The sequence below is a fragment of the Theobroma cacao genome, chromosome 5 (genome assembly GCF_000208745.1).
Source record: "Theobroma cacao cultivar B97-61/B2 chromosome 5, Criollo_cocoa_genome_V2, whole genome shotgun sequence".
NCBI lineage: Eukaryota > Viridiplantae > Streptophyta > Magnoliopsida > Malvales > Malvaceae > Theobroma > Theobroma cacao.
In genome coordinates this window covers 6,743,843-6,755,716 of record NC_030854.1, presented here as the reverse complement: position 1 = coordinate 6,755,716, position 11,874 = coordinate 6,743,843, and the positions used below count along the sequence as shown (strand labels likewise).

The 11,874-nt window shown below is 34.2% G+C and overlaps 2 protein-coding genes across 7 annotated transcripts; both read right to left on the bottom strand.

Moving 5' to 3' along the window:
* LOC18598306 (casparian strip membrane protein 1) lies at positions 5,274-6,395 on the bottom strand. The gene is made up of 3 exons (XM_007027782.2): positions 6,019-6,395; positions 5,789-5,912; positions 5,274-5,702 (listed from the first exon to the last, which is right to left on the bottom strand). The coding sequence occupies exons 1-3, from the start codon at positions 6,279-6,281 to the stop codon at positions 5,487-5,489; spliced, it is 603 nt and encodes a 200-aa protein (XP_007027844.2). The 5' UTR covers positions 6,282-6,395; the 3' UTR covers positions 5,274-5,486.
* On the bottom strand, positions 7,506-11,830 carry LOC18598305 (mitochondrial fission protein ELM1). Of its 6 annotated transcripts, none has more exons than XM_007027778.2 (11): positions 11,557-11,830; positions 11,266-11,422; positions 11,056-11,122; positions 10,765-10,861; positions 10,167-10,316; positions 9,900-10,026; positions 8,681-8,793; positions 8,518-8,581; positions 8,335-8,428; positions 8,123-8,231; positions 7,506-7,918 (listed from the first exon to the last, which is right to left on the bottom strand). In XM_007027778.2, the coding sequence occupies exons 1-11, from the start codon at positions 11,737-11,739 to the stop codon at positions 7,817-7,819; spliced, it is 1,263 nt and encodes a 420-aa protein (XP_007027840.2). In that variant the 5' UTR covers positions 11,740-11,830; the 3' UTR covers positions 7,506-7,816. The 6 variants fall into 6 exon arrangements, 5 of the variants coding, with proteins under 5 accessions (XP_007027840.2, XP_017976953.1, XP_017976955.1 ...); XR_001928067.1 differs by having other exon boundaries at positions 7,903-7,918; positions 8,123-8,223; XM_018121464.1 differs by lacking the exon at positions 7,506-7,918 and having other exon boundaries at positions 8,123-8,211.

The following is an 11,874-nucleotide window of genomic DNA, read 5'->3' as shown; positions in this document are numbered from 1 at the left end:
TAAGAACAAGATTTGTAATAGAATGTCAGGTAATTTTCTTAGAAATTTGTGAATCATTCTCTTTGAAAAAAGAAATCATTTGAAGCATTGACATTGATTCAGTCATAGATGGCTTCAACTCTATGAAAGACCGTCAACCTCAATTAAAGATTTCCAATCTTAGCATGCAATAGTTGTTAAAGAATATCTTTATTTTGTACTTAACATGTAGTTAGAGTTATTTGTGTAATTTTCATATGAATTTTTTCTATCTAAGTTACTTTATGTTTTTGTCAAACATTGAACTTTTAGTATGGTTATTTTATAGACATTGTTTTCGTTCCAGTAACAGCCCACTCCTACGATTGTTACCAGTGCACAAGTCATATAGGCAAGCCTACACAACCTGGCAAGCCTTCTAAATATATTAATCTCATCAAATAAATTATTTCCATTATCATATACTAGCACTGCTATATGACCAAAATTGTAAATTTAATTCTTAAATACTCATAAAAATTCTTAGCAAGAGATTTAAAATATATGTACAACACGTTTTGAAATGTAAACCTTCAAACATTACACCATTTTAAATTTAATCAAACATTATCCAAAGGTCTTGGCCCAAAATAGTTTTATGAATACATCATTTTATTTAAAAATAGTAGACAACTTGACATCTAGACAACAGAATGACATAAGGGTAGGGCTATGAGTCACCAATTACCTACACAACGAATTGAAGTTCTCTCACCACGACGACTCCCAAAAGTTTACTTATCTACCATATCAATTAGTTGGGGTGAGCCTTTTATACTCAGTGAGTGGTTAGGAAAGGAAACAAGCATTTGGCTAGAGCTTTTGATAAAACATATTAATAATAATACGTATGATAAGATAAATTGTGATTAGAGTTAATAAATCGTGTGCAAATCAATATAAAATGCTTGAGTTTAAATCTCAAAATTTTTTATCACTTCTGCAACATAAAAATCTCATGCTCAATAAAATCAATTATCCATGGCAATCTCAAACAATATAATTTCCCGAATGTCATGTAAACTAATAAATCAAAGCCATGGTTTTCTCAAACAAATATAATAGTAATGCCATGCTAAATTAGTAAAAACATATCAATTACGGTACTCTCGGGTAGGTCTAATATAGCTCATAGGCTCTCTCTATCTTATCAATAACATCAACACCTACTCATGGAAACTACCCATGCCACCAAATGAGTTAGGGCTTTAGTCTTCCTTTACCTACTCGTGGGAACTCTTCACACTACCAAGTATGAGTCAAGGCTTCAAATCCCCTTTTTACCTACTTGTGGGGAGAGGTCCACTTTTTACCTACTAGTGGGAACTCCCCTCACCACCTAATGTGAGTGAGGGCTTCAGGTCCCTCTTTACTTACTTGTGGGAACTCCCTACACCAATAAATATAAATCAGGGCTTCAAGTCCCCCTTTATTATCAATTATCAATCATCAATCATCAATAATCACTAATTTGTGCACAAAGACCACACAAATCTAGTGTGGTAATAGGACCTATACCCGTAAAGTTTACCCAAGAAAATAAACCAATGGAATTTCAAATAAATAGAATCAATTTCAATCATAAGCTCAATAGGCATGAATGTATGTTTAAATAATGAAAGCCGTGAGCAATATATAACCAAGTTTATCATAAAATTAGTGAACAATAAACTAGCAAGTTCACGTATGAAATCAATAAGCATGGCATAGTTAAAATATTTCACTCAAGCATTATGTAAATCGCCACCAAGGTAGAATTTAAAATGTTTATGATTAGCCTCTCTAAGGCCTTTATACATTAAAAGGAATTGCCCACTCACCTTTTTTTTGGTAGGAATTCTCACCAATTACGAAACCACTTCCATAGTTTAAGCTTGGTTTGGCCAAAGACTCTAGCAACATTCAAACCACCACCACCCGAGCCCTTAGGAGTTCAATGCCTTAGGTTAAAGTGTCAATGACCCGTAGCTTACAAACTTTGTTTGACAGCTAAGGCAGTAGCTCAAACAATCAATAGCAACACACATAATAGCATTTCTTAGCATAATGTTTGATGCCAAACCTATTTGCACATTCGGCCAGCAATTACTATAGCAATTAAATTTCAAATTACATCCATTTTCTCACCTTCTTAGCTTCACTAATCTGCCTTCGGTACTAGGCCTCGGTTAGATAGAATTTCCAATAGCTTTTGCTTAGTGCTTAGGTAGTAGTTCAATAGCTCTTAATTATCAACATCGCACATTCTTTAGTACATTTCCAATGCTGTATTATTGGGTACATTCAGCCAGCAAGTATTTAATAATTGAAACTCTCTTTTTAACTTACTAATTTCACCATCACTATAACCAATTTACCAAACTCATTGAGGGCTTGTGTTAGGCTTCAGGTTGGACAGCTTTCATAGAATTTCTTTTCATTCTTTCAAACCTTGCAACAATATTCATACATCACATTTAAATTCAAGCTATCAAAGTTATTCTACTCAACCCATGGCTAACTCGCAAAGATAACTAAGAAATATCCACAATCATTTTACCTTGCTTGATGGTTAACTCATTCAAAAATATAACTTTCAACTCTTCATTAATCCAAGATAACAAATCTGCCATATGAAATTAAAATATCATTAATCCTTTGCACTATAAAATTTAATGTCAAAATGAGAATTTCCTTACCCTTGCTTTGATTTCCACCACTAAGCCTTCATTGTGAACAGCCCAAACCTTCATTGTGAACAGCCCAAACCCTTTCAAAAATAAATTATTATCCTCGACTGCCATGGAAATCAAAGCTCTCTTACTTGTTTTCCTCACCACCCGTGGGGTACTGATAACTCTATGATATAAAGTTATTTGAACTTAATTTTAATAGTAATTTAGCTTAGTTCTTGTAGTAATGCATAGAAATTAGTAGATTTTATTTAATTATTTTAAATTAGTTATTTTAGGTGAATCAATCTAATTATGGTTAATTTTATGCTTAATTTTGTGTTAATGTGGTTAAGATAGATTGTTATTGATTTATTTGTACTTTTGTAAATGTTTGAAAGAAGAATTTTAGTAAAAGAAGGAGAGCAATTTCAAGATGCAAACTTTCACTACATATATTTCCATATTTTAGCCATAACTTTCTTTACAGAGCTCCAAATGAAGTGATTCTTAAACCATTAGAAAGATAAGAGAAAAAGCTACAACTTTTATGTTTATCACTTTGCCTAATTCGGCTTGGAAAATGGTTAAAAATATTGTAAAATTTGATACACTGTAGCAATCCTAGAGCAATTACGATTTCTGTTAATTAATTGGGTAAGGTTGCGACTCATATAGTCTAGTGAGAAAATTCCAACTGAAATTGACTTCTTTCTCCACCCAACTTGGTCTAATTTCAAAGCCTATAAAAACAATCTTTCAGAAGAGAAAAGAAAAGAAAAAAGAACGAAACATCAAATTAACAATTGAGAGTCAAGCCACAGAGTCATTGAAGCTAAGAAGAATTTGAAGAATTCAAGGAGATTTGGAGATCAAGAATACAATCCTTTGGTTTTTCTATCTTTTTTTTATTTTATTTTTCTTAGTTTGATTTGAATGTTTAAATTTTATTCAATGATGATGTGTGACTTGATGGGGAACTAAATTATTAATCTAAGATTATTGTTGAACTTAATATGTAGTTTGAATTATTTATCTCTCTTTTACTTATGTTTGATAGATTTAAGTTGTTTATTTTATTATGTTCTTAATGCTTCTAGTTGATTGGCCACCAATTAGATTGAATTAGAAACCTAGGTCAAACCTTGACAAAGGAAATTTAGGTAGACATAAAATAGAATAGCGTATGATCGAATACACTTAGTTGATTAGGTAATTTGATTTGCATGTAGGATAGATATACACCTATAATACATAGCTAAAATTAGAGCATAAACTTAATAAATCTTTCTTCATTATAATTTGCATAGATATATAGTAAATTAATTGGGATAGGTATTTTTATAAGAAACTCGGCAGAAACTTATAAATAATTTAGAACTTTAGGTTAGCAACTTAATCCATTAAACTAAGTTAAGAGAGAGAGATAATATTCAGATAAAGTATTGAGGGATATCATAATCTTAAGTTTGTTAATCACTAGAAGTAAAATTTACTGAACTAATAATTTTAATTATTAGTTTATTAATTTAAATTTTCTTTTTTAATTTTAATTGTTTAGATAAAATTAAGGAGTGTTAATTTTAGCAGTTAACAATAAGAATTAATTCAATTCTATGTGGAATCGACACTCTACTCATCTCTATATTATCTTTGCGATATGTGTACTTGCGTGAGTAGAAAATTGTATAACAGGTACCATTGAATCAATCTTTGAAGTGGACTTTTGGAGGCCTTCGGGTAGCTTGTGTTTTGAAGGGAATTAACAAATTTATTTGGATGTCAATGGCTTCTGAACTCTTGCTTGAATGATGAAAGAAGCAAAGATTCTTGGGGAGGGTTTTATATTTGGTTTCAGGTAGCTTGAAGGCTGTTAGTCGAACGCCTCCAATTTACAAAGAGTGGACGGAACTTCCCAAGTTGCCAAGCACCTTTTTATGTACTTTTCTCCCTTCTGTTCTAAGCTTGACTCCTTGCAAAAATTCTCTAACTCTCTTGATTTGTTTGGAAGCTTAGAATACCTTGGAACATAGCAAGGGTGCTCCGGTTTAAATTTGGATGAAAAGTGGGCAGATCACTTGATTATTGATGGGCGGATTCTACCAAGTCCTTTTTCCTATTTCAATATTTTATTATAAAATTATTATTTTCGTTTTATGTCAACTACTCTATTTTCCCTTGACGTTTCTTATTGATAATAGCCATAATTAATTTTTATTGGTAAAATATTTTTATTAAACTAACATATCGAGAGATGGGATGCTACAATCTTCTCAAACGGGAAATCTTGATTTCGTCATTGATTGTTATATACGTAAAGTTTTAAATTAATTTAATATCTTTCTCATATCAATCACGAATATTATATTTTTTAATATATATTTAACGATTGAAATTTTATTATATAAAATAAATGGTTAAATATTTTCAATTAATTTAAAATTTGTCATTTATAATATAATAAAGCATGAAACTCGAGGTTGAATTAACTAAATATAAATCATATGAAAAGATATAATAGAATGTATAAATAAATTATCAATCTAAATAAGTTTCTCCTCATAAAAATTTATAAGAAATAAAGGAAGAGATAGATTTGTTGGACACCAAACACGTTTAATATTTTCCATTAATTTGCAATTTGCTCGAGTACAACAGAATTAAACGGCATCTTAATTGTCCTCAGACAGCGAAACAGTGATAATTTTAACAATTATAAACACACTTTAAAAAAAAAAAGAAACATAGGAAATTAAAGCACATAATTATCAAGTCGTAACAAATGTCATGCGCTCATGCTCTCTTCAGCAATCTGTTTTAGTGCTTTTTCAGAGCAACACCAGACAGTAGAACCAACGACATCAAGACCACAACAGTCACGAAAGACGCCACCACAGCTCCGCTCACTTCCTGGCAAAAGTCTCCAAATTGTTGGCAGATGGCTAGCCAGTTTGTGTTAGGATTCCCATTGTGAGCCAAGTACACTATGGCAGCTGCGGCGGCCCCGGCGGCCGTGGTCAGAGTTAATGCCACCTGCGATTAGTTTTTCATGTTACTACGTATTAAGAAATAAACATGTCACTGAGGTCAGTCTATCATATTTATTGCAGTATGCTTACGATGTCCAAAATGAATAGGAGGAGTCTTGGTGCAACTGCATGAGGGCGGACGATGGTGACTATGGAGAAAGGGAGGGAAAGGACGAGATAGCCGCCAATTAGTGCCATTGCGATGACAAAAAACCTGCAAACAAATCAATATTTATGTCTCAGTTTGCCACCAACTATATGTTAATTCCCATATAATCTACAGAAAAAAAAAAAAAAAGATAAATGATGTGCTAACGTACATAAATGTGGGCAGATCATCATAGCTAGCTTCGAACTGGAAGAATTGAGTGAAGAAAGGGAGCGTCTCATCACTGGTTCCCATGGTGGCAGCAGCAGCAAGAGCTGCAATTATGGCTCCTAGTCTCAAAAGGAAGTCGAAAATTCCCAATCCCTTCTTGAATCCGCTCTTTTGCTCCCTGGGAGTAGCAATTAGAGGTGCTTTACCTTTTGCAACTGCGCTGGACTCTGGGACATCAATGGCTGCGTGATCACCGCTCTTCATTTTCTTTTTCCTTCTTGTTTTGGGAGAGAGAAGAGGGGAATTAAGAGCTGTTAAGAGTAGTGGAGAGCTTAGCTAGCTGAAGCTGAGAGAAGACAAGTTGAAGCTTGCTGTGATGAAAATGGCTAAGTGGATGAAGTTTATATAGAGGGGGTTCAAAAGAGAAAGAATAGTTGGTTAGGAAAGCATGTATCAATAAATTATTGCTGACAGAAAAGGAAAACGTTACGTTGCTATTGGAGTAGGGTAATTCTCTGCCTAATTTCTTCATATTACTACAACTATTTAAAATATAGCATTGAAGTTGGTAGAGAAATCTCAGTGGATAGGCATGCAAGGCATCCATTAATGGACGCTGGTCAACTCAGCCAAACAATTTGGATCAATATTTCTCGAGTTATTGTTATGAATTAGATGAAATGAAGTATGAAATTTAAGTATTTTCCCCACCAATCTTGTTCCATCTATTTATTTGTTATAAAGTCACAACGCCAATGTACATATGCAAGCATGAAATTTCATTGATTTTTTCTTTTCATATAAGAGTATGATCAGAGAAGAAAATTTTAAAGTCAATTTACATGAGCTGAGGTTCCAATTCAAAGGAAGTTTTTCTGGTCATTTGCAACTATAGCTTTGACTTGATAAGACAGAATAAAGATGGAGTAGGAATTTGTTATTAAGTCAAACACAACTGTGACAAAATACCAACTCACAAAAGTGTGTTACTCTCTGAATCAGTCAACTAAAACCCACCTGACCTTCCTAATCCAACAATACCAAGATGGATTGTTGCCTACACCCCAACGATATAAAAATGATCTTTCTCATCTACTTCACACAAGGGGTATGGCATGTTGTCATAGAAAATACACCTTTGATACATTCTTCAAGGTTGTCTGCAAGCTTGCATTCCATTGATGTCATGTACCATTATGTTTGATTCCCAATTCACTCAGCAATACCAAGAGGGAGAACTATATGTAAGATCAATTGTGTTAACAACTTCCCTTGAATGTCCATCTTGGAATAACTTGAATTTCAGCCAAGCCAACTAATAACAAATCTCAGTCAACCTGTTTTCGATGGACACTGAATTCTTAAGTGCTCCATAAACAGGATCTTAATCTCATTGCGTACATGTGTACTGAACATGGGGAGAGGGGAAGCTAAGTTTAATGATGCATCTACTCTATAGTTCTTAATCTATATATTTCACAGAGGAGCTGGAGCAATATAAAACTGTGATTCTTTCGTTGATTAGAATTTGGACCAAAACATGATGAATACGGTAGAATTCATGTCTGCTTTTTAGCTAACATAACAGGCTCTTCTGCTCAAAATTGTAGTGGTGTTGGACAACAAACAAGGTGTGACAAAATTGATTGTGAAAAAAAAAAAGACAACTTTTATCATGTGTGGGCCATTGGACATTTGTGTAAAAGCCAATCACTCTATTGGTAAAAACTGGATGAAACTCTGATCACAGAACGAAGCAATTGCAAATGCTTGCCTAATAATCAAATGGTACAAGCTGATTATCTATGAATTGTCCATCCACGCTCAGCAAGTGCTTTGATCACCTGGCTAGCAGCCTCTGCAGTGTCATTTAATGGAGGATACCCCCAGCTCTCAGAAATCTGTAAAACCAAAACATCAGAAGCCATGCAATATTACATGTTTGTCATTGTTATTTCACATAATCCTTGTTGCATTCAAAATTTTACTCCTGTTGTGTTCTGTAAAGAAGGGAGTGGTAATTACACTTGCAAGAAAAAAAAATTGCGGTGGCTTTCCTTAATAAATCAGCAAGGAAGAAAAATTACATGCATCAGATAACTTACATCCTCTTTGCCAGTGAAAGGGCGAACCACTCCTCGTTCCTGCAGAGACTTTTGGAAGTCTGCAAACTTCCATGTGCATCTCTCAGCTCCTACAACATAGACTGGTTTTCTGAAGCACAGTGAAAACTTACTTAAGGCAAGGCATGCCTAGATTCAAAAGAATGATATAAAAAGTTAATAATACGAGGTTGGTTATGGTAGTCCAGACCTACCCAGTAGTGCAAGCCTCACTCAACATGCTTACTGAGTCAGCTGTGATAACAAAAGCATCGGCCCAAGCTAGATGTCCCATATGTGGGTTAGGACCTGAAGAACATAATATCAATCCACGGGGAATAAACTTAGTTACTGTAAAAGTTGGAAAAACAATCACTCGAAGACTGGAAACTGTGTACCTTCACCAACCCAGATGTAAACCTTTGGATTAGCACTAAGCTCTTTCAATAAGATTTTTGATACCTATCAGTACAGGCACCAAGAAAAACCTGAGTACTCATCAGAAAACCAACATACGAGTTCTAATTGAGAAATATAGCAATAAAAACATTCAAGTTTTACCTTCTCAGGAGTCCTTCTAGAGAAAGATATTCTAAGGCTGCCACAACTCCAAAGGACATTTTGCAGCATAGCTGTTAACTGCTTTGCAAGATCCACACCATACTGGCAGCTCCCTGCATAAAGCTTTTGATTTAGCATATGTAGTAAGACTAGCACATAAGGTTTAAAAGGTCGAATGGTAGACATTTTTGACTAAGATATCATGCATTCATTTTTGTATACCAATAGCAATTAAAAATTTGCTTATAAAGTAATAACAGCCCAATGACACAATCACATTATAACTAAAAGAAATTCGGGTGTTTATGACTGGAAATTTGACCAAGTTCGTGGATCAAGATTCTTCTGCCCATATCATTGTAAAAAATGACAAATATGACAATTTAAAACACAGTTCAACAATGACAATAGAAATACTTTCCTTTCAGGAAGAAAAGTCATAGAAGAGTATAGCTAATGCCTTTTTTATTTTTTATTTTTTGGTAGAAAGAGGTATAGTTAATGCCTAATAGAATTGAAGCAACTTGACATAAGCCATAATCATCCCACAGTGAACGAGACAAACCCAACATTTCCTTTTGTGCTTGTGAAAGTTGAGAGAGTACTAAAAAAATACTCTTTCCATATAACAGCATTGTTTAAGTTTTGATTGCAGCAATACCACCCCCCAAGTATACATGCACTACCAACTTTACACACAGTGAAATATCACTGAGGATTATTTCTAGTTCCCTTATCACCTAAAATCTCTAGGCTATATGGTCTCAATAGACAGAGCAATCACCAAACCTATATTGTAGCAAGTTCTTAAATTAGTGAAAAAACCTAAATGTTTGTGGAAACTTCCAAAGTTCAGGATAGTAAGTGGAATGAAAAATAACCAGTCTTTTTAGGTTATCGACAAGTAATGCCTCATATTCTCTGTCCAACCAAGTTGGTCAAATGCACAAAGTCAATTATCTTTTCATGAACATCTGCCAGCATCACGTTCTATTAGGTGCAATAGAGTCTGACAAATTCCAACATATTCAAAGGATACATTAATAATGAACCAAAAGAAAAAAAAAGAATATATTAATATGCTTTAAACTACAGTCGACTTAAAAAAAATCACTAAGTATCAACTAAAGTATAAAAGACTGCAAAATCCAACAAATAGATCCTTAGAAAGATGATAAATAGCAATTGATAACAAACTCCATGATGCACAGAATATTACTTGTTGGCCCTCCAATGTTGACAACAAGCAAGGGCTTTGGAAGTGATGACAGTTCATAATGCCAGACAGAAGCAGCACTTCTGAGTGCAGGAGAATCAGCCTGATGAAGAGCTCCCACAGTTAGAACCTGATATTCAGAAAACCTTTGCCATGAGTTAGATACCAACACATAACCAACAACAAGAGCAGCTAAAATATAATAGCCACCAAAGATTTTCCTACATCAAGAACCCTCCAGAGTGAGTACTTTACAACTGAAATACGTACCACACATCTATCAGGAGGTTCACGAGGAGTTATCCACCTCCGGAGAAACCAAGGAATTTGTTTCTGTGCATGAGGAGTCAATGGATAATAATCATGACGTGGAGTAATAACTAAATCAAACCTATTCAGCTGTGACCGTGGATGTTGTATCTGAAAAATGTAATCAAAGAAAAGAAACTATTAGAACCATACATTGCAATATTTGCATTTGAAAGAGAAAAAGTTAACACACTCATGATCGTATAATAAAGGTGGACAAGAGAAAGGCCGGAAATGTAAAAAATCATACCACCATAATGAATAAACAAGAGCTGTAACTCTTGACTAAAATATAAAAGTACTTGCTGATGACTTCAAGCCACTTTTCTAGGAGTTTTTCTTATGAGAAATATGAAAGTCGATATACATCCAGAAAAGAAGTATAAAAAGATTGAATCTTCTGACCACCTTTTAACCAACTATGAAATTAATCATGTAAGACAGTTAAATAATTTCACAGGAGACATACAAAATACCTTGTCTATCAAAATTTTGGAAACTCCAATAAAATATCACACTCAAATATAAACAAACAAAAGAAATGAGAAAAAAGTTTAACCTGAACAACAAAAACATTTTCTGGAGCTAACCGTTTAATGGAGCTCGCAACAGGAATTGTATCCCGACCAGATGCGACCACCAGCAGAGGACCATCCCTAAAAGGGTAAAAAAGAAATATGACATAATTTAGTCAGAAGAGAAGAAATGAGGCTAAACGAGCCATAAGTACTACGTGAGTACATATATCTAAACGAAAAACATAGAAAATGCATCTAAACGTAAAAAAATTGAGGAAACACCTATAATAAGAGAAAACTAAACCATCTAGTTCCAAGTTAGAAGAATATACTTGTCAAATGTATCACAAGCCATCATTGCAATCTGCTTGGCATCAGCTTCTAGAACATTGGATAAGCCTACAGTACAGCCATTCTCATATGAATTTTATTTGTTTGGGTTAAACAAATTAACCAAACCAACGACTTTTCAGCCAAAAAGGGTGCTATGTTTAGTGCTATAATATGAAAACATCTAGTTAGAGAGCACAAAGCAAAGTTACCTGTTTTTTGAACTGAAAAAGGCACCACTTCATTCCCTTTAGCTTCCATTTGAAATCGTGAATAAATTTGCCTTATAATATAATTCACCTTTTTATGAAGAGAAACAGGAAGCCAATGAAGCCACTCATTAATCCCTCCTCTTGGCCTTGTAACACGCTGCATAACAGTATTAAATAAACCAATTTTTTATTTAGCTCTATTTTAACATAAATTTGAATCTCGGGACACGTTAAAGAAACAAGGAAAAAGAAAAACTGAACTTTGAAAAAGAGCTACAAAAAGAAGCTTACGTATAAGGAATGACAACCCGAGAGGCCTAAAGCCCGAACCAAGCCGATGCATTGACTCTCAGCTCCCGAGAAGCCGTTTCCAATCACAACAACCCGTTTTATCGCCCCATTAATCACACCTTCGAACACCTCCGCCCTGCTCCTCCTCCCTACGGGCTGTTCAGGAAGCCTGTTGGGTCTCATTAACCGCCTCTGAAATGATCCAGTCACTTCGTAATTGAAGAAGACCTTTGTTCTTTTCAAAGAACCAGGAAAAGAAAGTGGAGGATCTTCGGCACCTGAAAGTTAAAAAACATTTGCATTTTTTTGGAACATGAA

What these genes read in the sequence shown, in the direction of transcription:
- LOC18598305 (XM_007027778.2), bottom strand. Translation starts at nt 11,739, where the DNA reads ATGAGACCCAACAGGCTTCCTGAACAGCCCGTAGGGAGGAGGAGCAGG. An exon ending in CGGGTTGTCATTCCTTATAC is followed by an intron (nt 11,423 to 11,556) that starts GTAAGCTTCTTT and finishes ACTGTTATGCAG; the next exon opens with CGTGTTACAAGGCCAAGAGG. An exon ending in TTTTTCAGTTCAAAAAACAG is followed by an intron (nt 11,123 to 11,265) that starts GTAACTTTGCTT and finishes GCTGTACTGTAG; the next exon opens with GCTTATCCAATGTTCTAGAA.
- LOC18598306 (XM_007027782.2), bottom strand. Translation starts at nt 6,281, where the DNA reads ATGAAGAGCGGTGATCACGCAGCCATTGATGTCCCAGAGTCCAGCGCA. An exon ending in GATGATCTGCCCACATTTAT is followed by an intron (nt 5,913 to 6,018) that starts GTACGTTAGCAC and finishes ATTTGTTTGCAG; the next exon opens with GTTTTTTGTCATCGCAATGG. An exon ending in TCCTATTCATTTTGGACATC is followed by an intron (nt 5,703 to 5,788) that starts GTAAGCATACTG and finishes AACTAATCGCAG; the next exon opens with GTGGCATTAACTCTGACCAC.